The sequence below is a fragment of the Glandiceps talaboti genome, chromosome 3 (assembly GCF_964340395.1).
Source record: "Glandiceps talaboti chromosome 3, keGlaTala1.1, whole genome shotgun sequence".
Classification (NCBI taxonomy): Eukaryota; Metazoa; Hemichordata; class Enteropneusta; family Spengelidae; genus Glandiceps; species Glandiceps talaboti.
In genome coordinates, this window is record NC_135551.1 from 23,821,003 (window position 1) to 23,846,909 (window position 25,907).

A 25,907-nucleotide genomic window follows, 5' to 3' on the forward strand; every position below is an offset into this window, starting at 1 on the left:
TTCTTATGTGAGTGTCTAGTTCGGGTAGTTGTATTTTCCATTGTTTTCAATATGGTTTTTGTGTTATCAGATGTACAACCATTACAGATTGGAACAACAACATTTTTATATTGTCTTTTTAAGTTGATGTCAGTTTCCGCATTCACTATTTCTTGCGAGACATCACAATTTTCGAGATGTTATTATTTTTCTCTCGGATACATAAACAAATGTTCAGGATCGGCAGTGAAAACCCAGGTGGGGTGGGTAACCGGAACCAACCATTGTTTTAAGCCTTAATAAATATCAGATAGATCCATATTGATTCAGAAAGAACCATTTATTTGGCACCAATCCTATAGCGGAAAATATCACTGCTATACCCGTCTAAATTCATGTGACTTTTGCCCTGAACGCCACTCATAATTAGCTCAGGTACTGTAGGTAAAATCATGAACACTACGACGTCAATGAAATGTATAACTATGGGTGAGTTCAAGATAAAAAACAGTTTACAATCCGTTAGATAGAATAAAGTATATTCGTATTATGTGTTCATGAGAAAGAGCAAGTGCGCCAGGCTAGCTATGTCACACATGTGTCACCTGCTGAGGGCAAACACAATTATACGCATACAGAATACTACAGACATGTAACCTATACCATGCATCATAATAACATGTAATACTGGTATGCCTGTAAGATAGATATTTTCCGAATTTAGTACATGTAGACATGGCAGACTGAAATGCAATGTACATGATATGCGTCTCATTTAAACTAACAACTCTGTGAATTATCAAAGATGTAATTTTGATGGGAATTGATAAAAAATCATCAATTATATAGAATTTGTATTTCATCGACAGTTCTTCTTATATAGCTTCATGTTGTTCTTTATTTTAAAAATAAACAACCTGAATGAGTTATAGGAATACAGTATCTAATATTATGATAATACAAAACGACATACTCTTTTTCTTTCTGCACTGTCCATACCCAGCCAATAACAGGACTGCTAACACAACAATGGACAGTTTCATGGTAATCAAATGGTCTGAAATAAAAACGCAACTGGTTGGAGTGTTTTTTTAAAAGTTAGATTGTTCGTAGTGTATAAAATGACCTTTAAGAGGCAGGTTGCAAAGACTACAAACCGTAGTTACCTATACAAAGAAATTGTAATATCCTATCACCAAATCCATTTGCATATTAGCATTAGTTGTAAGAGTGTGTAGTTGGTTATTTATGAGTTGAGCTCGCCCAACGTAGTCTTGCTGCTAGACGTTCGGGCTTTCTTTCTAAACGAACGAAATGCGCAGTGAGGGCTATCCTCGGTAGCGGTGTTCGGTTGTGTGTCGTATTGGTATCGGAAGAATATCCGAGGTCTAGCAGGTAGACTACCCACAACGGTACTTCGAATATGCACCGTTGACGAAGCATTCAAACGTGACGTCACAGTTCTATTTACGCGATGATTTAGTGGCAGATGGCCACGCTCGCTTGTTTTAGAAGCGATGCTTGCAAGAGAATAGGGCAATTGCCTTTAATTTTGAGCAAATAAAAAAATCAAGGGACCGGACCTTTAATTGTACAAAATGATGCTTTGCTATTAAACACGTCCCTGCAATACAACATTATAATGAAATCTCACAACATGGATTATTTAGCTTATCTAATTTTCAATATATTCCCTGGGGCATTCTATCGAAAAACTAGATTACTATATTAAGGTATCTGGAAACATTTACAATGACCACTCATTTTATTTTATTTTACAATCAATTTCTAGATGCTCGTTCACCACACGAAAGAAATCTTCCCGTTGGAATTTATCAGTGAAGCGTTACTCAAGACACACCTATCATATTGCATGACATTACTTGTATTAGCTATCGGAAAGGCGTTGTAATACTAAGGACTAGGATCACAGGAATGGTTTACAACATTATATGAAAACGAAAATAAGCAATACATTTATAAGGAACATCGAAATAAACCCGGACATGGCTAGGTGAATATCATTTCGCTGTCAAATCTATAAATATTTAATTAACAGTTTTCTCCCAGTATTCAGTTCCAATTAAATACATTTGCTACGATAATTGGGTGTTTTTGAAACGAAAATATGAAACGTAACAGGAGCAACGAGGTGTCTTATGATCAGATATCGATCGGGCAGCGCTTAATCTTTACCCGTCCAGACATACCAAGTAGCGCCATAAACTGTGATCGAATCCCTGGGTCGAATTCGGTAGTGGGGCAGTGTTCCTAATTGTTAATTTGCAAAACAACCAACTTCAGTGTAACGATGATTAATATATCATAATAATAATCTTTTAGCCTTGTATTTAAATCAATGGCAAAAAGTCATACTTTATTAGCCAAATACGTACATCAGCGTGGAAGTTCGTGTCCGATTACCAAGACTGTCGTTCGATTACTAAGTCTTCGATGTATGGTTATAACGTTGAGAAGTATACGTCATCATCGAAATTGCTTCCGACTTTAAAACCTTATCATAATTTAGATCAGCCAGTATTGTAGTAAATGGATAAACTGCATAAAAAACCTCGACATTTCGTTAAATGGACGATCTTCAGCCTCTAGATCATAGAATCGCAGTCACAAACTCTCGATGTGTAGGCGATGACCCTTTTGTGTTATTTACACATTTCTCAGAATATATTGATGCAAGACAAATAGGATAAATACATCAGCTGGTACATATCACTATTTATATCGTCTGCAGTTTTGAAGGGTATGGTTCTTATTGGAAATATCTCGTTTAAAAAAATATTTTGTTGACAGTTTCAACAAAATTGACTAGGAAACCTGCAAGCAATAGTTATGTTATTACAGTAACTGCAAATAGAAGGGAACTGTAAGCTTCATTCTGTAACCCCAGACAAACAGACAAACAGACAGACAGACAGACAGACAGACAGACAGACAGACAGACAGACATACACGCGCACACACACAAACACGTGTACACAATATCATTAAATACAAATTGCCATATAATTTACGTACAGCGACATGCATCCAAGGAAATACGAATGTTGAGTCTGTGTGTAACATTTGACTGATTTGTTTCTTCTTGCTAAAACACAATCATGGCAAAATGTCGCACTTGGTATACAGGTGCAGCCAGCGAAGCTTTTTATGCAAAACGTTGTTTCACGAGTACATGAGTTTTCAGTTGGAGGGGAAAATAATACTTCAAAGAGCATAACTTGCATGTCAACATTTTAAGTCGAGATTTGTGCTTGATAAAAAGTGTAATATACATTTGTTCATGTACAGAGAGATTTGTTTGTGTTTTATGGTGGTAATAAATATATTTTCGAAAGAGAGTTTAAAGCTGCATAATGGTGCAAGGGAAGTGAGAACTATGTTGATTTGGCGAGAGGGAGAGGGAAAGAGAGATGAACACATATTTCTGGTTAGTTTGGTGTATGGATCCAGTGCAGTAGGAGTGCATATCGTGAAATGTATGTAATGATATAATGGGAGGACATGACACATCCGAACAACTTTTCTATTTTCGATTATAAATATGGCTTTCGAATGAATTCAAAAAATGACTTATTGGTTGAACATAACAAGTACACTGTGAGGGTTACATTCACATTCTTATTCCACACCTCCACCCATCTAACGACCATTGTTTTAATATTTATAATTATCTTAAAATCACTTTGAAATCACTTTTAAAATCTTTACAACCCGGAAAGAGGTAAGCCATAACTAAACATAGCATAGCATAACGAGTACCATTGTGGTAGTCAATAGTCATAAATCAATTGCAGGACTTTTACAACTACCTTTATTTAATTAAATCACTAAATTTCAATGCACCATTTTACTTGCGTGATTAAAATTAGGAGGTAGTGTTGCACCCGCAAATTGCGTTTTGTCCAGCTTCTCTGTCGACTACATGCATTGTTTTGGTAGCGGGTCATGAGCTAGGCACATTCATTGATCAACAAGGGTTTCACTAGCAGCTGCCATCCTTAGGTCACATGGGCATAGCTAGTTAAATTGTATTACCTTATTAACCTCTGAAACAGTTCTAACACAAAATTCCGAAATTTCAATGAGAATTTTACTTTTAGAACAGTAGATTGAACCCACACTAGATATCAAAAGTTATAGATAGTAGTACTCAAAACATTGGAATTTGTGTCCTTGGTGTTACAGTCATTGCTCTGCAGCTAAAGTCCCATCATAACAATGTAAGGACAAACACTTACAGTGAAGCGTATTTATATTCGAAATCGTAAAGATGTTGAGACTCGAAAAAGTAAAAACCGTGTCACCGAGCGAATGGACATCGACGAGCGAGCCATTTACCATATTTGGGCAAAATGTGCCAGGGCGCGGTGATACGGAAAAATCATTGCACGGACTCGCGATCGATGCGCGCGCTCTCCATTGAATTACCTTAGGACGAGATACTGGGGTGTATAATAAATACATGTATCCCATCGCCAGAAAGAATCTTTAAGCGAACATCGATATCAATTTTAAGAATTAGCTATAAACTGGCTATAAACTAGTAAACAAATCTAAGATACTAGGAATGTACATGCTTAGCTATTGGAATGAACTCATCTGTAATGCCAGTAAAACATAAAGAGCAAACGTATTTCCACAAAATGCGATCACTTACTTTAAAGCAACTGTGACTGGACGACGAAAGTTTGCGAACAGCTCCTCTGTCGGACTCAAATGAAATGAGTTGAGAACACTGATATTATATAGTTTGTTAGGCCTATAAAGTAAATATGATCAATTTTGGCGTAGGTGTGGACAGCATCTAGAATATATTTACGCTGACCTTTGAACTCAAAAGTGCCTACATAACTTTATCATTATAGACTAAAGTTGACTGAGTGATCATTTTTGTTTTTCGATCGAATTTACAACTTGAAAACATGACAAATGAAGAGAAAGACAGACAGGCAGGCAGGCAGGCAGGCAGGCAGGCAGGCAGGCAGGCAGACAGACAGACAGACAGACAGACAGACAGACAGACAGACAGGCAGACAGGCAGGCAGGCAGGCAGGCAGACAGACAGACAGACAGACAGACAGACAGACAGACAGACAGACAGAGACATCTCAAACACTGCAGACAGACAGGCAGACAGACAGGCAGACAGACAGACAGACAGACAGACAGATAGACATGTCAAGCACTGCAGACAGACAGACAGACAGACAGACAGACAGACAGACATACAGACAGACAGACAGACATACAGACAGACAGACATACAGACAGACAGACAGACAGACAAGTGCATTGAAGAACTATATGGCATAATGTGTAAGCTTATGGTTTAAAATTTTATGCACCTAAATATCGTCCTACATGATTGTCCTTATTTTCAGAAAATTGTTAACCCCTCCTATACCCTTCACTTTAGATATTGCGGGGGATGCTGCTTCTGCCAACACCATGATGATGTTTAGGATACCCTCCATGTATTGTGTTGGTGATTTCGTTTCATCAGAAAAGGGACAAAGTGATGAAGGTGAACACTGTACACCGAGGTTTTTGCCTTCATGATCACGAAAGATATGACACCATGATCAGGTCGCCAAATAAGGCTTACAACATGGCTGAGGATGTAAAATATTACAAGGTTAGATGTGAGCTTTGCTCAGGTCTATGAAATCGTGCGACAGCTAGAGTTTGCTGAATATGAACCCCAATGTCAAGTATATTCTGCAGCTGTGAAACAACTACTATTAGCTCATGTGTACACGTATCTGGTCAGCATTCCAAAACCATATACTGGACGTAATGTTAACATTCTAAGGCTAGTCAAACCATGCAAAGCTCACATCTATTGGCAAAGAAATTACAATATTATATGTTAATATGTTGATTATTTTAATGTAGAGTACCATATAAATATACAATTGCACATCTCCAGAATGCCGGTAGTGGGGGTGGGGGTGGGGGCATAAATTCAAATATAAAAATCTGAAGGTCCAAAGAAAAATGTAAGCATCATTTTTTAGTGGGGACATGAATTCGTTTGAGACGCGAAGGGGGGTAGGGCTGCGAAAATTGTTTGACCAGAATATTGTCTCCCCTCCCCATCCCAAAGGCCACTTTAAATTAACTCACTCACTCACTCACTCACTCACTCACTCACTCACTCATTCATTCATTCATTCACTCAAACCGATTATTTGTAGTAATGAGAGAAATTTTAGGTTAAATATTAATTTTTAGGTTAAAGATAAATTATTTTTCAATCCTTGGTATTTTTCTTTGGAATTATTCATTTCTAGGGGGATTTCTAGAACGAATTTAGTTTTTTTGGAAAAATATACTGAATCGGGTTGTTTTTCGTTCAAAAAAGTGAATGGTTTTCGTTGTGTTATTTGCTAAAGGAACCATGTTTCCATGTTTACCAATACGCAATAAATAAGACTGTTATTTGCAGTCTTTATATGCAGGTACGCTTTTCCGCCTACGTTAGAAAAACTAACACATTTCGTTTGCTCAAAATTACAGTACATTTCGATAAAATAACAACGTCATCTGGTATCTAATTTCCTTCAGAGTATGTGTTTAGTGAAAGATCTACCAGCACACATCTCTTGCGAACTGCCCATCAAAATATAAATACAGAAATAGTCAATGCAATTTGCATGCAATGCCAATGAAATGCCACGCAAGTTGCCGATAATATCGAAATACTTGTTTGTCCTTCTTTCAGTTATTGTTTATTCAGTAGTCTTTTTAACAATATACGGGTAATCTACATGTAAATTTGAAGAAAAAAAAAATGTTCTCAAAAGGGGTCACACGTTGAGTTTTTGAGTGCTTGGTGTAATTTGTGTTTACTGAACTCAAATATGGCGTTAATTACAAAGTCGGGCAAAAAATTCAACCTGTATTTTCCTTTTAAAAAAGAAAGCAAAATCAAATATGCATAATAAATGCTGAAAATGAAAATACTCAACAAAAGACATCAGTTGCCATGGACACCATAAAGATTTACACGTGTTTATGTAATACAAATGTGAAAAAGTGATGGTTGATCATAAAGCATGTTAATATAGTGGTAGTCAATTAACATTTGATAACCCGAACTGTTATGAGTCTCCGGATGCCTTCAGTTCAGGCCATGTATAGCGCACATCCCTGCCGCACTGCTTAGGTGCGTTCCTGAGGTATTGGGGCCAGCAACCCCTTGCAATTCTTCTCGCTACAAACAAGTCAAACAAGTCAACGAAGGATCTAAATTAGACGTTTTATGCCTGCTCATCGACTGCATGAAATGGATTTGAGTATACTAGAAGTGAATGTCAGAGGTCTCAGATCAAACATAGGTCAGCTGTCTAACTTGTGCAAAGAGCTCAAGCCAACTATTATTGTTGTCTTGGAAACATTCTTGGACCAATCAGTGTTGGATGGAGCAGACTGCATTGCCATACCTGGTTATTTCCTAAGCTGCCACAGAGACAGACCGAATGAATTTAAAACAGGAGGTGGAATTGCTATCTACTGCCTTGAAGGAATTGCCAGTTTCCATGACATTGACTTTAATTAGACCCCTTAGAATTTGAAGTGATGTGGTTTTCAGTGGCTCTCAGATCCCAGAAGCTACTGACAGCTGCAGTCTACAAACCACCAAGTAGCAACAGTGACATTATCAACTACCTAACCTCCAACACCTTATCAAAACTTACTGAATTCAGTGCTAGTCTGTGAAACTACTTGGCGATTTCAACGTTCATCACACTGACTGGCTTGGCAGTCGCAAAACAGACGCAGCTGTACAATAGAGATGTCGAACTCCCTTGGACTGAGACAGATTGTCCCCGAACCAACTAGGGAGGACCAGATCCTTGACCTGGTTTTGACTGACCTGGCTTCAACTGCTAGAACTTTGGCAAGACTAGGTACATCTGACCACAACCCTGTCCTAGTTAAACTGGATGCGCCTGTCTATAGATAGATAGAGACAGACCTTACAGATGGAAAGTTCGGCGATACGACAAGGCGGACTATTGGGTTATGAGAAGTTACCTTTCTTCTGCTGACTGGACCCAAGCCCTCCAATCTAACGACCCCGAACAAGCTTGCAGTGATGTCACTGACTTCATTTATAATTCTATTGAAACCTACATTCCAAGCAAGTATGTCACCAAAAACCAAAAAGTCTGGTAACAAAGCTTGGTTTCATGACCATTGCAAGAAAGCTGAAACCAGAAAGTGTCGCCTGTTTAAGAAGTTAAAGAAAATAACACGCAGGAAAATAAAGATAAATTTGTAGAAGCCAGAAAGTAATATAATCACATTGAGAAACAAGCCAAAAGAGGATATATCAACGAGTTTAAGGAGGAACTGTCAGATGTTAGTTTCAACAGTAAGAGGTGGTGGAATGTGGTTAATACCCTTTCCGGAAGAACAGCCCGAGAGGAGATACCAGTGTTAAAGGATCAGAACAATATCTACACCACAGCAAAGTAGAAAGCTGAAAAACTAGGTCAGACTTTTGCAAAGAAATGTCAACTTGAAAGTACAGAGGTACCTGCTCCAAACATTAAAGGGACACATAGCCTTCAATGCCAAGGACATCAAGAGGCTATTTAGAGGCTATTAAAACCAGACAAGTCTATGGGACCACATGAGATCCCTACCAAAGTCCTGAATGAGTGCAGTACAGAGCTAGCAAGCTTAATACCTTTCAGCTGCCTGTTTAAGCTGTGCTTTGACCAAAGAGTTTTTCCAAACCAGTGGAAGTGTGCATCTCTGCCATCCCAGTACACAAGAGGGATTCAAAGTCTAACCCATCTATGTACCGCCCTATCTCACTCCTAGTAACATCAGTAAGGTTATGGAGGTAGTGGTAAATAATCAGCTTCAGAAGTACCTGTTGCAAAACTAGCTGATATTGGACAGGCAATTTGAATTCAGACCTCATCATAGCACAGCTGACATATTTACAATCCTCTCTCAGCAATGGCCCAATGCTCTGGACAAGAGTTATGAAGTGCGTCTTATTGCCCAGGACATCAAAAGTGCATTCGACAAGGTGTGGCACAATGGTCTATGCTCCAAGCTCAAAGGAAAATGAGTTTCTAGCAAGCTGCTGACCTGGACGAACTGGTGTGTAAGAGAGGTACTAAAATACCTCAGCTAAAACACAAGATATGTATTATACTAACAACTATTCATAGTGTCATGGATGCAACCCTAAGAGACAACGTTCATTATATGTGTGATGCTAACATCAAACTGGTTTGCCAGGGATGTAATAAATTATCTTAAGAGACACTGTATAAATTACACTAACAACAAACTGGTGTTTCAGAAAGTCATGAATTTCCTTAAAAGAGGACATACATGTGTTATATTGACAACAGACTGGTGTATTGGTGATCTAATCTATTGCCAGGATATTATTAGACTAACAACAAACATGTACACTAGGGATGGCATGGAAAGACAAACCATGTATTTTTCTAATAGCAAACTGATGTGTCAGTCATGCAAAGAATTACCTTAAAAAGATACATGTATTAAAAAAGTGTACTGAATTTTCCTTAAACACAAGATATGTATTCATCTAACAATAACGTGGTGTGTCATGGATATAATAAATTACTTTAAAAGGTGAGATATGTATTATAATAACAACAAACTGATGTAACAGGAATGCCATGACTTGCCCTAAAAAAACATGATGTATATTATACTAACAACAATCTAGCGTTCCTGGGATGCCATGACTTGCCCTTAAAGACACTATGAGTATTATACTAACAACAATCTGGTGTTCCTGGGATGTGATGGAATACCTTACAAGACAGCTGGATATGCATTATGGTGGTATGATACAGTACTCTATATGTACGGTGTATAGAGTTGCTTAGTCATTATACAAAGTATCAGCCAATAATGTCAAAGATCAAATGGTATACCAGTAGATTTTTGTCGACTTTAAAAACATCAAAGGGACCGATGTTTATCATTTGTCATCGGACCTCATTCACTAAAGAAAATATCAGACCACGTAGGTTGATGAGCAAGCTCACATTATGGACATAACCAAGGTAGTATAGTATAGTATATATATATATATATATATATATATATATATATATATATATATATATATATATATATATATATATATATATATATATATATATATATATATATAGGAAGTCAGTGGTAAGATTTATATATATATTTATACAGACAGACAGACAGACAGACAGACACAGAAAGACAGACAGTCAGACATAGACAGAGACAGACTGACCGGCCGACAGACCAACAGACAGACAGACAGACAGACAGACAGACAGACAGACAGACAGACAGACAGACAACATCACAACATCACAATTCAAGTTGTGTCAGCTGAGATACGTGAGTATAAAATTGAACATTATATACAATATAGGTAACTCAACCCACGGTGTAGTATAACATAAATAAATTTATCACTTTTCGAGGTGAAACAAATCAACACTTGGCACAACACGTTCTTTAATATGCTGATCAGTGTAGTTTATTTATTTGCTTGATACTTCAGGATAATACAAGATAAACCACCACCTCCAAAAATACACTACAACGATAAATGGTTTCCTGAAGCAAATATATGTAGCGAACACTGTGGGAACGGGTTCTCAATATTTACTCTTTTATGGCCCCGTCGGTTGCTTTGGTTTAACAAAACATTTTGATATGCCTGAAATAAAAAAGAGAACGACATAAACTGTGGGCATCTACTTTGTATTGTATTGTCAACAAATCAGACATAGTATTTTGAAAGTATTACAATCTAAGAGAAATGATTGTAACCTCACATATTCTTTATTTTGATTCGGGTTGGGGGAGGGGTTCTCCTCTTTTTTTTTAGATTGGGGTGTGGGGCCAAAGTTAAAACCGTCTACCCATTTAGAATCCAAAGTTGTTTCATGGAAAATCACCCGGTGAAAATGAACGACATTCTGATGCTGTGAAGATATTTAAAAAGCATGGAGACGTTTACCATGCTATCGACCCTATGATTAGGAAATCCTTGTTTTGGGATTTTTTAGTGAACAGGTAACCCATTTGAACAGGATATGGAATGCATCCTTTTCTTTTCTATGGGGGTGCAACGCCTGTTTGCTTATTCCTTTTCTTCAATTGTTCCTCCTCTTTCATATATAAGTCTGGGCAAGTTAGCATCTGACAGAGCCTCAAATATGAATCAACATATTACATCGCAATGTAGAAAGGAAATAGTTCGACATTACACTTACAGTGATAGGTTACCTCCAAGTATTTTGGAATTAAGATGCATGGATCACCAAATTCACCATTGGATGCTGTAAGGGCACAATGATCTTTCCCGTCACAAGCGCTTTTCACCTTGTCAAAGCTGGAGCCTGCTCCACAATCAGTGGTAAAGACAAGGAACGCTGGGCAAATCGAAGTGCTGTGTCTTCCATAGTTAGCGGAAACAACTTCTATTTCTCCTCCAGTACAATCCAATGACAACTGATGATTCTCACAGGCGTAGACGAACCTATCTATTATAAACAAAGATTTAGTTGTTTGTGATTTGTAACATGGACTTTAGTGTAGACAGGAGGTGGGCGTGGGGGCACTGGGTGTGTGTGTGTGTGTGTGTGTGTGTGTGTGTGTGTGTGTGTGTGGGTGTGTGTGTGTACGTCAGTGTTTAAGTACTTATGTGTGTATTTATGTGGGTTCTCATTCACGATGAAAGCTTGGGAACATTTACACGTATCTAAACTTAAGACATGAAATGTCGTGAATACACGTCGACTCATTACACTTGTATTTTTTACTGTCTCTGCGTTTTAAGTGGACACTGTAATAAGCTTTATAAGCATTATCAGCTTTATAATATATTCTTAAATGTGCAAGTGTCATACGCATGTCTTAATCTAACTATCATGAAATTTGTCAGAGGGTAACTGAAGAATGTTAATACATACCTTCCCCTGTGCAAGCTGTTGAAGAAAAAAGAATTCCAGAGTTGTGAAACAATGGACATTGTTTAGGACCATTGCAAAACAAAACAATGTACTTTTAATATATTTCAGATGGACCCATTGGTCATTTTAAGCATTTTGTTGCTTCTTTGGTGGCAATTTAGACTTTGAAATACATAGTGGCGTGTGTACGAGTAGTGCTCAATAATAGCGTAAAATATCAGAGCTAAACCAAAGACTATATTTAAGTTAGTTAGCCGAGAACGACAATCATAATTAGCTTATTTAGTGATGTAGGTAATATTGCAACTACATTATGGCATCAAAGAGGTGCTAGTCTCGGCGAACGCATAGTGTGCACTCAATGTATATACTATTGGCGGGTTCACGATAAAAAGAAAGAGCAACAGTATAGAGTGCCAGTTATGTCACATGTTTGTCGCCTGCAAATTTAAAGGGCAAGCACTAATTATATGCACAGACAAAAGTACAGACAAGAGACCTATACCATACATAATAACATGTAATACTGGTATACCTGTAAGATGGTTATGTTCCGAGTTTAGTACATGTAGACATGGCATACTGAAATGTATTGGTCATGATATACGTCTCCTTTCAATAACAACTCTGTGGAGTAATTTCGGTGGGAAAGGATAAACGTCACCAGTGTTATCATCGTTTTTTAACGATGATAAAACTGGTGACATTTATCCTTTCCCACCTAAATTACTTTTATTTCATGACATCTCTAACTGATAAAACAGAATAATAGTTTTAGTCGGGATTGTTGCTCTAGTTGGGATTTATTTATTTAAAAAGGAAAAAACTTAATGAGTTTTACGAATAAAATATCTAATATTATGATAAGAAGAAATGACATACTCGTCCTTCTGCACTGTCCATACCCAGCCAATAACAGGACTGCTAACACAACAATGGACAGTTTCATTGTAATTCGTCAAGTAATCAAGTGGTCTGTAAGAAGAACTCAAATGGTTGGCATGTTTTTGATTGTTTGATTCTTGACTTTGATGTTATTCAAAAACACAATACAAAGAAAATACTAAATACAATAGACGAATATAATAATATACAAATATACATACACCAATGACAAAGTGTATCATTAAAATGTACACACACAAAAAAGAAAAGACCAACTACAAACCTTTTGTGAGTAACCAGCAATTGATGTTTAAACCCTGTTTTAAGCATATATATATGATAAACGTTTTTTGAACGCCTTCACTTTTATCAATAAAATTGTTCTATTGAGGGGACCAGACTTTTAAAAGTTAGATTGTCCATTTGTGTATAAAATGACCTTTAAGATGTTTATACCACTGGGCAGGTTGCAAAGACTACGAAATGTAGTTACCTTTAAAAAAGAAATTGTTCTACATCCCATCTGCATTCAACTTATAGCAATTAAAATCAATATTACTATTAGTAAAGTCTGAGTAGTTGGTTGTTTATGGGTTGTGCTCTCTATGTACTGCGAATATGTGGCACTGACGAAGCATTCAAACGTCTTAGTTCTACATACGCGTTGATTTGTTGGTGGACGGCCACGCCCGTTTGTTTGGTTGGTTGGTTGGTTCAGTATTTCATGAGAATAGAACAATGACGTTTTTCTTTTAAGTTTGAGCAAAATTTTAAATAAAATATAAAAGGATTGTCGGTTACACTAAGGATGCAATAACCATTCAAATATAAGTACTTGATTGCATAACACAGTTAGTAACGTGATAACTCTTTTGCTGTAGGTCTAGCTCTATAAATTGATAGGTTAGGTATGGAATGCTAATAGTAAAACGTTATGTTTGAAAATTGCGAAGAGAAAAATGTGTAATTGCACATTTCAATGAAATCCTATTGTTAGAAAACCTTGTATAATTGCCCTTACTATCACACTGCTTTAATTTTATCTTAAGGTGAGTTACTTCGCAATCAGGCCATTTTAAGTTTCGTAAATTGTTGCAATAAAGTTCGTCAAATCGTAATTCAGTGGTCAGCGTACTGCGTAATCAACTGTTTATTTTCACTGCAATCCGAAAAAGCAATACTTTTTTTGTACACGTAAAAAAGAAAGACACATACAACTGTTTCAGTACCGTAATTGTACGAAGTTAAATGATTTAATACAAGGACATGCACGTAATAAAACTACATACATGTACCCAGGACTTAACTGTTGTGGTCATATCAGAAGAGGTATCTCACTACAATGTCTTTTTTGGGAGGTAGGGGATGTCCAAGCCGAAGCTCAACGTTTATCAATGGAAAGGAAAGTATATGAATGTTGATATTAAAATACATGAAAGATCATATTCTAAATGTCGGTCAATGTCAAGGGATATTCGTCAGTTCAATGCAAACAGTGCAACGTTATGTGATTAGCTAAGCTTTACTACAAAGGAGGATAGGTGCATATGGAAAGAAATGCAATTACCAACATACGTATGCTATACGGATTGGGATATAAAATACAACTATATATCGAAATTCCTTTCTATTCTGTTCTCTTTGAAGAGTAACTGTCACCTGTATGAAATCTTACTAATAATTTTAAAACATTTTCTTCAGAAGAAACACAATCCAAAATAAACATTTTTAGGAAATTAAATATAATTGTTATTCTTGTTAATTTGTTATCGTTTGATGTTCCTCTCAAATATAGATATAAATAGTGGACGCTGTAGAGGTACACTTACCTTTCGATGTAAAATAACGATCAGGTGTACCTCAGCTAGTCTGCTGATAGTTGGCATGGAATGCTGCTATTTTATAGACCCCGGATTAACTCATTTGCATTCATCTTGACATCGTTCGATTATTTTTTGTCACTTCTCGTCAAGTACAATGTTTTACTGGTATCAAAATGTATTTTGGGTAATTCCGCTTGTTGTTACATAAAAAATTGTTACGCCATTAAAACAGTGGATGATTATTTTTTCGGGTGTAAAGTCGATTTAAACAAGCTAGAAAAGCCAAGACTGGCCTTATATTAAACACACCTTAATAAGCTAGTTGAAAGTTTGCGATGTCTTGATATATATCTTATTTGCCAAATACCGTACCATATCTTGCTGCGAAAGGTCATTAGTCAGTTATACCGGAAAAATGACCTCGAGTAGAAAGATGTTGAACAGTATTTGGCAAATAACACACTTATACGTCACCTGCGACTACGAATTCATTTTTGAATGTCTAAAAATGCTGTTTCATTTCAAAATAAAATCACTTCCGCGTTATAATGTTACTGAAGAGTAGTATCACGCGCCTATCTGATGACTGCAATGCGGTTGTTTACATCTCAGCCTTGACTTTACCATCCAATCAGAGTGCGCGTTGCGCTGTAGTATGACGTAATGTTTACTATTTGCATATCACACTATGTGTATTCAAACTTATAACCTTCAGGTGGAAAATGAGTGCGTTTTGAAATGTTCGTGATATGCTTTGTTCTTACGCAAAAATTGCAAAAGGCAAATCAAGGCGAATCATACAATGGCCTGACCTGGTCTGTACCCGTGTTTTGTACTGACCGATATTATACAGATTATGTCTTAATAGGTACTCCTCAGCTAAAAGACGATATATGTATTATACTACAAACGAACTGATGATTTACTTATCTAATGGACACCGCTTCAAATAAAATGAAACATAATTCAAATATAAATTAAAACCAATATTAAATTGTTCTACATGAAATAGACAGAATGGTATAAATGATAGGGATATGACATTTGACCTAATCTCAGATAACCCGAATGTGATTTGGTCATTGTTGACTTGCTTGTCAACTTGTATATATTTTAAATATTCAGTCGATAAATATCCATAAATATTTACAATTGCGGGTTACAATTGTCATGACTTGATGTCACCGTTTATTTTTAAGAAGGGTAGGTAGTTGTTCGAATGTATATATATATATATATATATATAGTTTTGGTAGTACTGGAAAGAGTTCCAGTACTAGCAAAACTATTACGCTCTGCCACTGCGGTATAGAGCACTGTCTTAGCAGATTGATACTCACCGAGTTATATATATATATATATATATATATATATATATATATATATATATATATATATATATATATATATATATATATATATATATCCAGTAGGCGAGAATTTGTAGTCCGCGGAATATACGATAATTGTTTTTTTAAAAGTTGTTTTTCAATAATTTTGGATCAAATTTTATAATAACTGCAAAGGACTTATTTTTCATCGCAGACAGACAGACACAGAGAGACAAACGGATGTACGGACAGACATACATACATACATACATACATACATACATACATACATACATACATACAGACAGACAGACAGACAGACAGACAGACAGACAGACAGACAGACAGACAGACAGATAGACAGACAGACAGACAGACAGACAACACCACAATTCGAGATGTGTCAGCAGAGATACGCCAGTACCACATTACACATTATAATTATTTGCAATATAGGTAACTCAACACATGGTGCAGCATAACATGACAAAGATTAATTTATCACTTTTAGAGGTGAAACAAATCAACACTTGGCACAACACGTTCTTTAATATGCTGATCAACGTAGTTTATTTATTTGCTCGATATTTCAGGATAATACAAGATAAACCACCACCTCCCAAAATACACTACAACGATAAATAGTTTCCTAAAGCAAATATATGTAGCGAACGTTGTGAGAACGGGTTCTCAATATTTACTCTTTTATTGTGCCATCAGTCGTCTAACATTTTGATATGCCTGAAATTAAAAAAATAGAACGACATAAACTGTGTCCATCTACTTTATACTTGATCGTTAATAAATCAGACATAGTTTTTTTGAAAGTATTACAATCTAAGAGAAATAATTGTAACCTCACACATTCTTTATTTTGTTTCGGGTTTGGGGGAGGGGTGCTCCTATTTCTTTCAGATTGGGGTGTGGGGCCAAAGTTCAAATCGTCTACCCATGTATAATCCAAACATGGCTAGAGATTTTTCATGGAAAATCATTCTGATGAACTTCATTCTGATTCTGTGAAGTTATTTAAAAAAAAACATGGAGATGTTTACCATGCTATCGACCCTATGATCAGGAAATTTTCAGATGAAAAGTTGACCCCTGTCTTAGTAAACAGGTAACCCATTTGAACAGGATATGGAATGCATCCTTTTCTTTTCTTTGGGGTTGCACCTGTTTGTTTATTCCTTTTCTTCAATTGTTCCTCCTCGTTCATATATCAGTCTGGGCAAGTTAGTATCGAACAGAGCCTCAAATATGCATCAACATATTATATCTCAATGTAGAAAAAGAAATTACACTTACAGTGATAGGTTACCTCCAGGTATTTTGGAATTAAGAAGCATGGATCACCAAATTCACCATTGGATGCTGTAAGGGCACAATGTTCTTTCCCGTCACAAGTGTTTTTCACCTTGTCAAAGCTGGAGCCTACTCCACAATTAGTGGTAAAGACAAGGAAAGCTGGGCAAATCGAAGTGCTGTGTCTTCCATAGTTGGCGGAAACAACTTCTATTGCTCCTCCAGTACAGTCCAATGACAACTGGTGATTCTCACATGCGTAGACGAACCTATCTATGAGAACAAAGATTTACTTGATTGTGTTATCTTGATTTGTAACACGGATTTTATAGGCAGCGGGTTGGGGTCGGAGTGTGTGAGAGTGAATGGGTGAGTAGGCTGGTAGGAGTGCGTACGTGCGTGTGTACTTGTATGGTTTCTTATTTAAGATGAAGGCTTGACAACATGTACACGTATCTAAACTTAAGACATGAAAGTCGCGTATACATGACTAAATGTTATGTTTACTTCTGCGTTTTAATTGGATATTGTAGTGCACTGTAACAAGTAGTGTTGTATTCTAACTATATTTTCTGACTCTACATTCATAAATGTCTAAGTGCCATACACATGTAATATAACTATCATGAAATATGTCAGACGGTTACTTGAAATTTAGAAAAAAAAGTTAATACCTACCTTGCCCTGTGCAAGCTGTTGAAGAAAAAGAAAGCCAGAATTGTGAAACAATGGACATTGTTTAGGACCAAATACAAAACAGTGTAGTTCAATATTTTTCAGATGGACCCATTGGTCATCATTGCAGCATTTTGTTTTTACTTTGGTGGCAATTTAGACTTTGAAATACAGAGTGGCGTGTGTACGAGTAGTTCTCAATGGATAGCGTAAGATATCAGAGCTAAACCAAAGACTATATTTGAATGAGTTAGCCGAAAACTACAATCAGTTAGCTAGCAGAGAACGACAATCATAATTAGCTTAGGTTATGTAGGTAATATGGCAACTACATTACGGCATCAACGAGGTGCTAGTCTCGGCGAACGCCAAGTGCAATGTATATACTATGGGCGAGTTCAAGATCAAAACGGTTTGCAATCCGCTAGGTAGAAGGAATTATGTTGCAATGTTTACTACAAAGAGCAACACATGGAGTGCCAGTTATGTCACTTTTTGTTGCCTGCAAAGAGCAAATACTCATTATATGCACAGACAAAAGTATAGGACAAGTGACCTATGCCATAATAACATGTAATACTGGCATGCCTGAAAGATAGATATTTGCTCGAGTTTAGTACATGTAGGCATGGCAGACTGAAATGTAATGGCCATGATGTGCGTCTCATTTCAATAACAACTCTGTGGACTAATTTTGAAGGGAAATGATAAACTTCACCAGTTTATCATCGTTAAATAACATTTGTATTTCATGACAGCTCTTATTGATAAAACAGCATATAGTTCTAGTCGGGATCGTCGATAAAATATCTATCTGCACTGCCCATACCCTGCCAATAACAGGACTGTTAACACAACAATGGATAGTTTCTTTGTAAGTCTCCAAGTACTCAAATAGTCTGAAAGAAGAACGCAAATGCTTGAAATGTTTTTGATTTTTTGATTCTTGAATTCGATTTTATTCAAAATTACAATAAAAAGAAAATACTCAATATAGTACACGATTCAATTCAATTCAATTCAATTCAATTCAATTCAATTCAACACCTTTATTTTCCATTGAATTGAAAAATATAATGGACAATTTCCTTCTGGCATCTCAGAAATCCCGATACAAATAAAACAGCTATCACAGACAACACACATCAAAACAGACAAGTTTGTAATACTACTACGTAGATCTATAAATAAATGCAAGACTAAAGTCCTATTACAGTTATTACAATTCAGTGAATCCACAGTTTAAAATGGAAATTGAAGATGGAATGAAAGACATTTTGTTGCAATTTTGTCCTTGCAAGTTGAAATTTGAGTCGCCGACCTGACGGTAGAGTTTGAGTTTGAGTTGAGTCTGAGAATTTAGTGAGTGTGATTGATCCTTGACAATTTGAATAGCTCGTTGCAGTGACAAATGGTAGAATTCGGATAGTTGTTTCTGCTTTGAACAAATAATCCTTCCCACCTGGCTGACGACACGCGTCAAATTTGTCCTGTCTTTAACAGAGAAGATTTCTATACCTGTATATAAAACGCTTTCGATTACGCGTAAACAAATAATTGTGTGGTTTCGATTACATTCAAGTTTAAAATAGGTGGGGTAGGAAATTTTTTTATATGATTTTTTAATTTTATTTTTCATATGTGAGTGTCTAGTTCAGGTACTTATGTTTTCTGCTGATTTCTGTATGGTCTCTGTGTTACTGGCTTCTTCTCATCAGATGTACAGACATTACAGATTGGAAGAACAGTTTCATATTGTCTTTTTCAGTTGATGTCAGTTTCCGCATCCATTATTTCTTGCGAGACGGTTTTCTTATTTTTTTCTCGAATATGTAAAAAAAGGTTTAGGGTCGGCGTGAAAAACTAGGTGGGGTCGGGTAACCGGAACCAAACAACTTTTTTATTTGGCCTTACTGAGCGATACACTGATGCTAAAATATCGTTATTGACGCTAACACTATTGGGATTGCGAAACAGATGGAGGCGTTGTTGTTCTTTCTTAAAAAGGTAATCTACAAAATGTGTCAAACTTAGACTGGAAGTTAGAATGGTATTTAATAATATGTATTTTCTCCGCGTCATCTCAGTTTATGGTGAGAGATCGACAAAGGGATGTGTCTTGTTTCCGTCCCCTGATCATGCACATCTCCTTCGTTTTCCTAACATTGTGTTCAAGGAAACTCAGGATATTAGATTATTCACATATAGAAAATATTGACCAAGTGAAATTTCACCTTTTAAGCGGGCGACCAGCGCCATATCACCTGCAAATTTCATTAAGGTAAGAATTCGTTCGTGTACACAGATAAAACGACGGGGGACAAGATGCATCACTGAGGAGCACCCTTATTTGGCACAAATTCGTTGGAGAAATGACCTTGCACACTAAATTATAACGCGCTGGGGCCGATCGCTTGAGAACGCTTTGATCCAGGGTATTAACGTGTTGGTGTGCAAAGCAAGTAAACGTTTCAACAGTATATGTGGTTGAATGGTATTAAAGCAGGAGAGACATCATAAAGAGAAACCGAACAGAAGTGTCAGAACAATCTAAATGGCGTGAAACAAAGTTAAAAAGTGTCAAGGTTGCATCTTCCACCCCACCCCCTTTTGGCCTCATATGCAAATTGTAAAGGATCCATATGAGATTGTTAAAAACAATTCTCTCAATGCATTCACAAAGAATTGAAGTCAGGGTTATAGGTCTAAAATCGTTCATTATCTTTGCACCTGGTTTCTTTGGGATAGGTGTAACGATACTTTCCACACGCGGGGAATAAAATGTACATTTAAAAACAATTGGAAAAGACGAGTAAACAATTAAAAGTCCTAACTGGTTCGCACATTCTTTCAAAATTCTACCCTTCAGACCATCAGGTCTGGGGCCTTACGGGGATTAACTCTGGAAAAAAACTCTGACAAAATTATCTGTTTCGACAAGAACTGACATAACTCATTGCATTCCGTTTTAAAATTTCTGACGTCAAACCGTGCATAGAAAGTATTTAGTTCGTTGGCAAAAGAAGTAGGATAATTAAATTGAACGCTTTAATTTATTGCTTCTGTTTCCTTCCCATCATAACGTTTAACCCACTAAATGCTTCCAGAGCATTACCACCTCTGAATTTCTCCTCAACCTTGTTTTTGTACTAAAGTTTTGCAGTTTTAGCCTTACTCTTAAATTCCCTTTCTAGTTGACTAACCATCTGCATGTCTCCTTGCAAAAATGCGACCTATTCATGATTTGGATAATTATACAAATGTACATATACACAATGACAAACACAACAATGAAAGGACTAACTATAAATCGTGTGTGAACAACTAACAATTGATGTTTAAAGTTGGCGAATGGCGAAAACAAGTCATTTCCATATGGGTAAACAATGTTTAAAAGCCTCGTATAGCGATTTTTAAAAAAAGGCATGTTTGAAGAGATCTAGATTAACTCTGTGGCAGGGGTAGTCTAAAATATCGTTTGATCTTAGGCATCTATAGCTAGGCCCGACATATAGAAACTACATTTCGCAAAAATATCTGGACAAATAGCTTTACAATTCACACACTTGTAGGCAAAATACTGGTCAGATTCATACACAAAACCCTGTTTTAAGCATATATATTGGATAAACGTTTTCTGAAGTTGTTCACTTTTATCAATTAGATAGTTCTAATGAGGGGAAGAGACTTTTTAAAAGTTAGATTGTTCATGGGTATAAAATGACCTTTGAGATGTTTATACCACTGGGTAGGTTGCAAAGACTTACTACAATGCGTAGTTACCTATCTTTTGATGTTTCGATCACAATATAGATAGAAATAGTGGACGCTGTAGAGGTATACTTACCTTTCGATGTAAAATAACGATTAGGTGTACCTCAGCTATTCTGCTGATAGTTGGCATGGAATGTTGCTTTTTTAAAGACCCCGGATCAACTCATTTGCATTCATATTCACATCCTTTGTTTATTCTTTGTTTATTCTACTGGTATCAAATTTATTTTGGTAATTCAGCTTGTTGGTACGTTGGCCATTGAAAAGCGGATGAATTTTTCCCGGGTGTAAAGTCGATTTAAACGAGCTAGAAAGCCAAGACTGGCCTTATATTACACACACCTTAATAAGCTAGTTAAAAGTTTGCGATATCCCAATATAGCATATTCAACTTGGTTACTGCGCAGAATGTCTTCAGTTTAGGGACGCTTGGACAATGTCATACAAGCTCAATAAACGTTCGTTTATGACAAGACACCCTACCCTCTCCCATGAACGATCGTTCACAAGAGCGATATCGACACGTCATTTTTATATGATATCAGAACGGTAACTACGATCCATGCAGTGTAAAAAAACATATTAAAAACATTAAGATATTAGCGGAAGCATAATAGTTTATATCAAGTTTTTAGCAGTCAATTTTAATAAACTTATCAACATCTCAGAAATACACAAGTAGTTGAAGGTGTGAAAGTTTTCTAAATTTGGTTATAAGTGCGAAAACGAAGTTGAGCAATAACATTGACGCCAGACACCCCTCCCCCTAAACGAACAAAGTTCGTTCATTGAGTTGTGTGACATCGTTCTAGCGTCTCTTACAGGCCAGACCAAGAAAAACAAATCTATGGAGCATGCTTATTTAAAAATATGGTTTGTTAAGAGATAATGCGACAGGGCACAGATCCACAAGGCAATGTAACACAGTTCACACTTGTAAAATAACAGAAAGCAAAGAAAGAAAATGACAGAACAAGGGTAAGGGCGATAATTAACATAACATAACATAACATAACATAACATAACATAACATAACATAACACAACCTAACATAACATAACGCAATTCTGCACAAAACAGCGCAATGGTGTACATTCACACATATTATAAAAAAAGTATGGTGAATGTCAAAAGAGAGAAACAAATACAAACAGTAATCACTTCTTTTGAAGACATGGACGGTAATGCATATTAACAATTATAATTATATTGTTTTATTATTATTTTTATTTTTTTATTTTTTTTTATTTATATCATCAAAGAATCAAGGATATGGGACACATTTTCCAGATAAACCATTTGTACCATATTGGTAGTATTCCATTGTGTCAACATTCTCATACGTGTACATTACATACTTTCGTAGTTGGATTAATATTAGAAATTGCATTACTTCAACCACATAGCATTATGGGTAAAACTTCCTCATATTGGTGGCACTAGTGCAATGACAATTGTTTACTTGCAGCAAAAAAAAAACGTGTGGTTAACAGAGCGTAATAATTACTTAATTAAAAAGAGACTTAATTGATTTGTTAGGGAACGGATGTAATGAAATACCTCAGCTAATAAAACACAAGATATGTATTATACTAACAATAATTTAACAGTGACGTAGATGTAATGTATTGCCCTAATGGACGATATATGTGTAATACTAACAACAGACTGATTTGCCAGGGATGTAATAAATCATCTGAAAAGACATGGTATCTATTATACTAACGACAAACTGGTGTGTTAATGAATTACATTAAAAGATAATATATGCATTTATAGTAACAAGTAATCTATTGCCCTTAAAGAGAAGATATTTATCAGACCAATAACAAACCAGTATGCAAGAGGTGGCATGAATGGCCCTAGAAGACAAGACATGTATTTTTGTAATAGCAAACTAGTGTGTCATTATGTAAATAATTGCCAATCTTACAAACTTTAAGATGTATGTATTAAACAACAACAAACTCGTTTGAAAGGTATGTAGTGAATTGTTCATAAATTTATGTATTCATCCAACAATACTGTAGTGTGTCATGGATATAATTAAAGGTGAGATACGTATTATACTAACAACAAACTGATTTAACAGGGATGCAATGACTTGCACAGAAAAGACACAATGTGTATTATACTGACAACAATCTAGTGTTCCAGGGATGTCATGGAGTACCTGAAAAGACAGGGTATGCATTATGCTTGTATAATACAATACTCTGTATGCACTGTGTATAGAGTTGACATATTTTTTTAGCCCCATTAGATAGGTCAAATGGTACATACCACTTGATTTTTGTCGATGTCAAAAGCATCAATATATAAAAGGGCTTTATGTATCACTTGTCATCGAAACAAGTACACTAAGGAAAATATCAGACCACTTAGGTTGATGAACAATCTCACCTGCTAATATTCCTGACTCACAAACACACTATGGACATAATCGAGGTATTAATTTACATATATATAACAAACTGGTGTTCCAGGGATGTGATGGATTATCTTAAAATATAGAATATGTAATATATTGGTGTGATAAAATACTATATATGCACTGTGTATAGAGTTGCCTTAGTTAATATACTGTACAACGTATTAACATATAGTGCCCAAGCTCAGATGATACGTATATACCAGTAGATTTTTGTCGATGTTCAAAGCATCAAGTTAAAGAGACTAAGTAAATTCATTACAGGAAATACCAGAAGAACAATCTATTCTGCTAATCCTTGACACATAAACATATTATGGGCATAATCAAGTATCATACATTTATATACATGTGTGTGTGCGTGCGCGCGCGCGCGCGGGCGTATGTGTGTATATACTTTTTACATGCTATTTTACCCAAGGCAGGTGATTCAATGAGTACTAAATATGACAATGTTTGATTAATACAACAGGAGTTACACTTTATTGTATACAGAAATATAACTTTATGTGTAACACATAACAGATTTGTCCGTTGTATAGGTACATGTGCGTTTGGGTATGTGTACATGTGTGTTTTACGAGCATAGATGACAAATGTACATATAACTACACACACACGCATCAATAAAATGAAACACACTTCACATGTAAATTAAAACCAATATTAAATTGTTCTACATGAAATAGACAAAATGGTATGAATGATAGGGATATGACATTTGACCTAATCTCTGGTAACCCTGACGAGACTTGGTCATAGTTGACTAGCTTGTCAACTTGTATATATTTCAAATATTCAGTCACGTACGTGTGTCCATAAATATATAAAATTGCTGGTTACAATTGCTGTCACCGTTTATTTTAAGAAGGATATGTAGTTGTTCAAATGTGCTACCTCATTCACTCACCTCCGTTTTTGTCTGAAGGAAGCAAGGCACTACTATACATATCATAATTGTAAAGTATTATCTTTCATTCCTGATTAATGAATTCATTCACCTATAATTATACTCTACCGTTTCCTTCGTGGCTGTTTCTGTGACTACTCATAAATCTATGCGTCATAATATCCCCAGAAAAGAATTCTCCACAAAATGATTCTTAGTGAGGTTGGTTTTATAGGATAGTAGATTAGAATATATTCCAATATTTGTTGTATATTAGACTACCTCTTTCTGGAATTTTCCAATTTGTACATGCCTTGCAGACTATCACAGCTGGGTCTATATTAATATATGAGATATGTACTCAAATTGAAATCATAGTTTTCTGCTAAGTACACTATCCGCAACACCCTTGTAATTGAACCCGTCGCCATCTTTTAATCTGCCCCTTTATAGTGAGTGTCTTTTGCAATGTGTGTGTAGCATGATAGCTGTATGTTGTAAGTTCAGAATGTTATGCAGTGACACTAGTTCGCACAGATATGGTTAATTTGGTGAAGACATTGTTTTGAATGCCTCAGACATTGTGTTTGTTGTCTGACATACCATCAACTCTTTCTGGTATCGAGTGTGTTGTGTCTGGTACAGTGGATTTCGAAATACCGTTCAGAAGCTCTGTTTGATACAATCAAGCAGAAACTAACAAACGACAGCAAGATTGAATTAATATAGTTCTGTGAAAATTTTGTCTAAATGATATCAACTGACGCGCCACCATGCAGGCATCAAATATCGACGTCACAACATTGGCGCCCGCGTGTC

At 36.1% G+C, this 25,907-nt stretch overlaps 2 protein-coding genes across 2 annotated transcripts in view; both read right to left on the reverse strand.

The window, feature by feature from the left end:
- The window catches only part of LOC144432595 (D-galactoside-specific lectin-like), a 7,738-nt gene extending 2,953 nt beyond the window's left edge, over window positions 1-4,785 (reverse strand). Inside the window, exons 1-2 of the mRNA XM_078120845.1 lie at window positions 4,658-4,785; window positions 953-1,036 (exon numbers count right to left, since the gene is read on the reverse strand). Coding sequence (XP_077976971.1) covers window positions 953-1,022 — 70 coding nt within the window. The 5' untranslated portion in view covers window positions 1,023-1,036; window positions 4,658-4,785. The remainder of the gene's footprint in view (window positions 1-952; window positions 1,037-4,657) is intronic.
- A 5,885-nt stretch (window positions 4,786-10,670) lies between these two features.
- Window positions 10,671-22,297, reverse strand: LOC144433246 (L-rhamnose-binding lectin CSL3-like). Its single transcript, XM_078121554.1, has 6 exons — window positions 22,252-22,297; window positions 17,998-18,012; window positions 17,323-17,592; window positions 11,976-11,990; window positions 11,277-11,546; window positions 10,671-10,717 (listed from the first exon to the last, which is right to left on the reverse strand). Exons 1-6 carry the CDS (start codon window positions 22,295-22,297, stop codon window positions 10,671-10,673), a joined length of 663 nt encoding a protein of 220 aa, XP_077977680.1.
- Window positions 22,298-25,907: the final 3,610 nt, after the last annotated feature.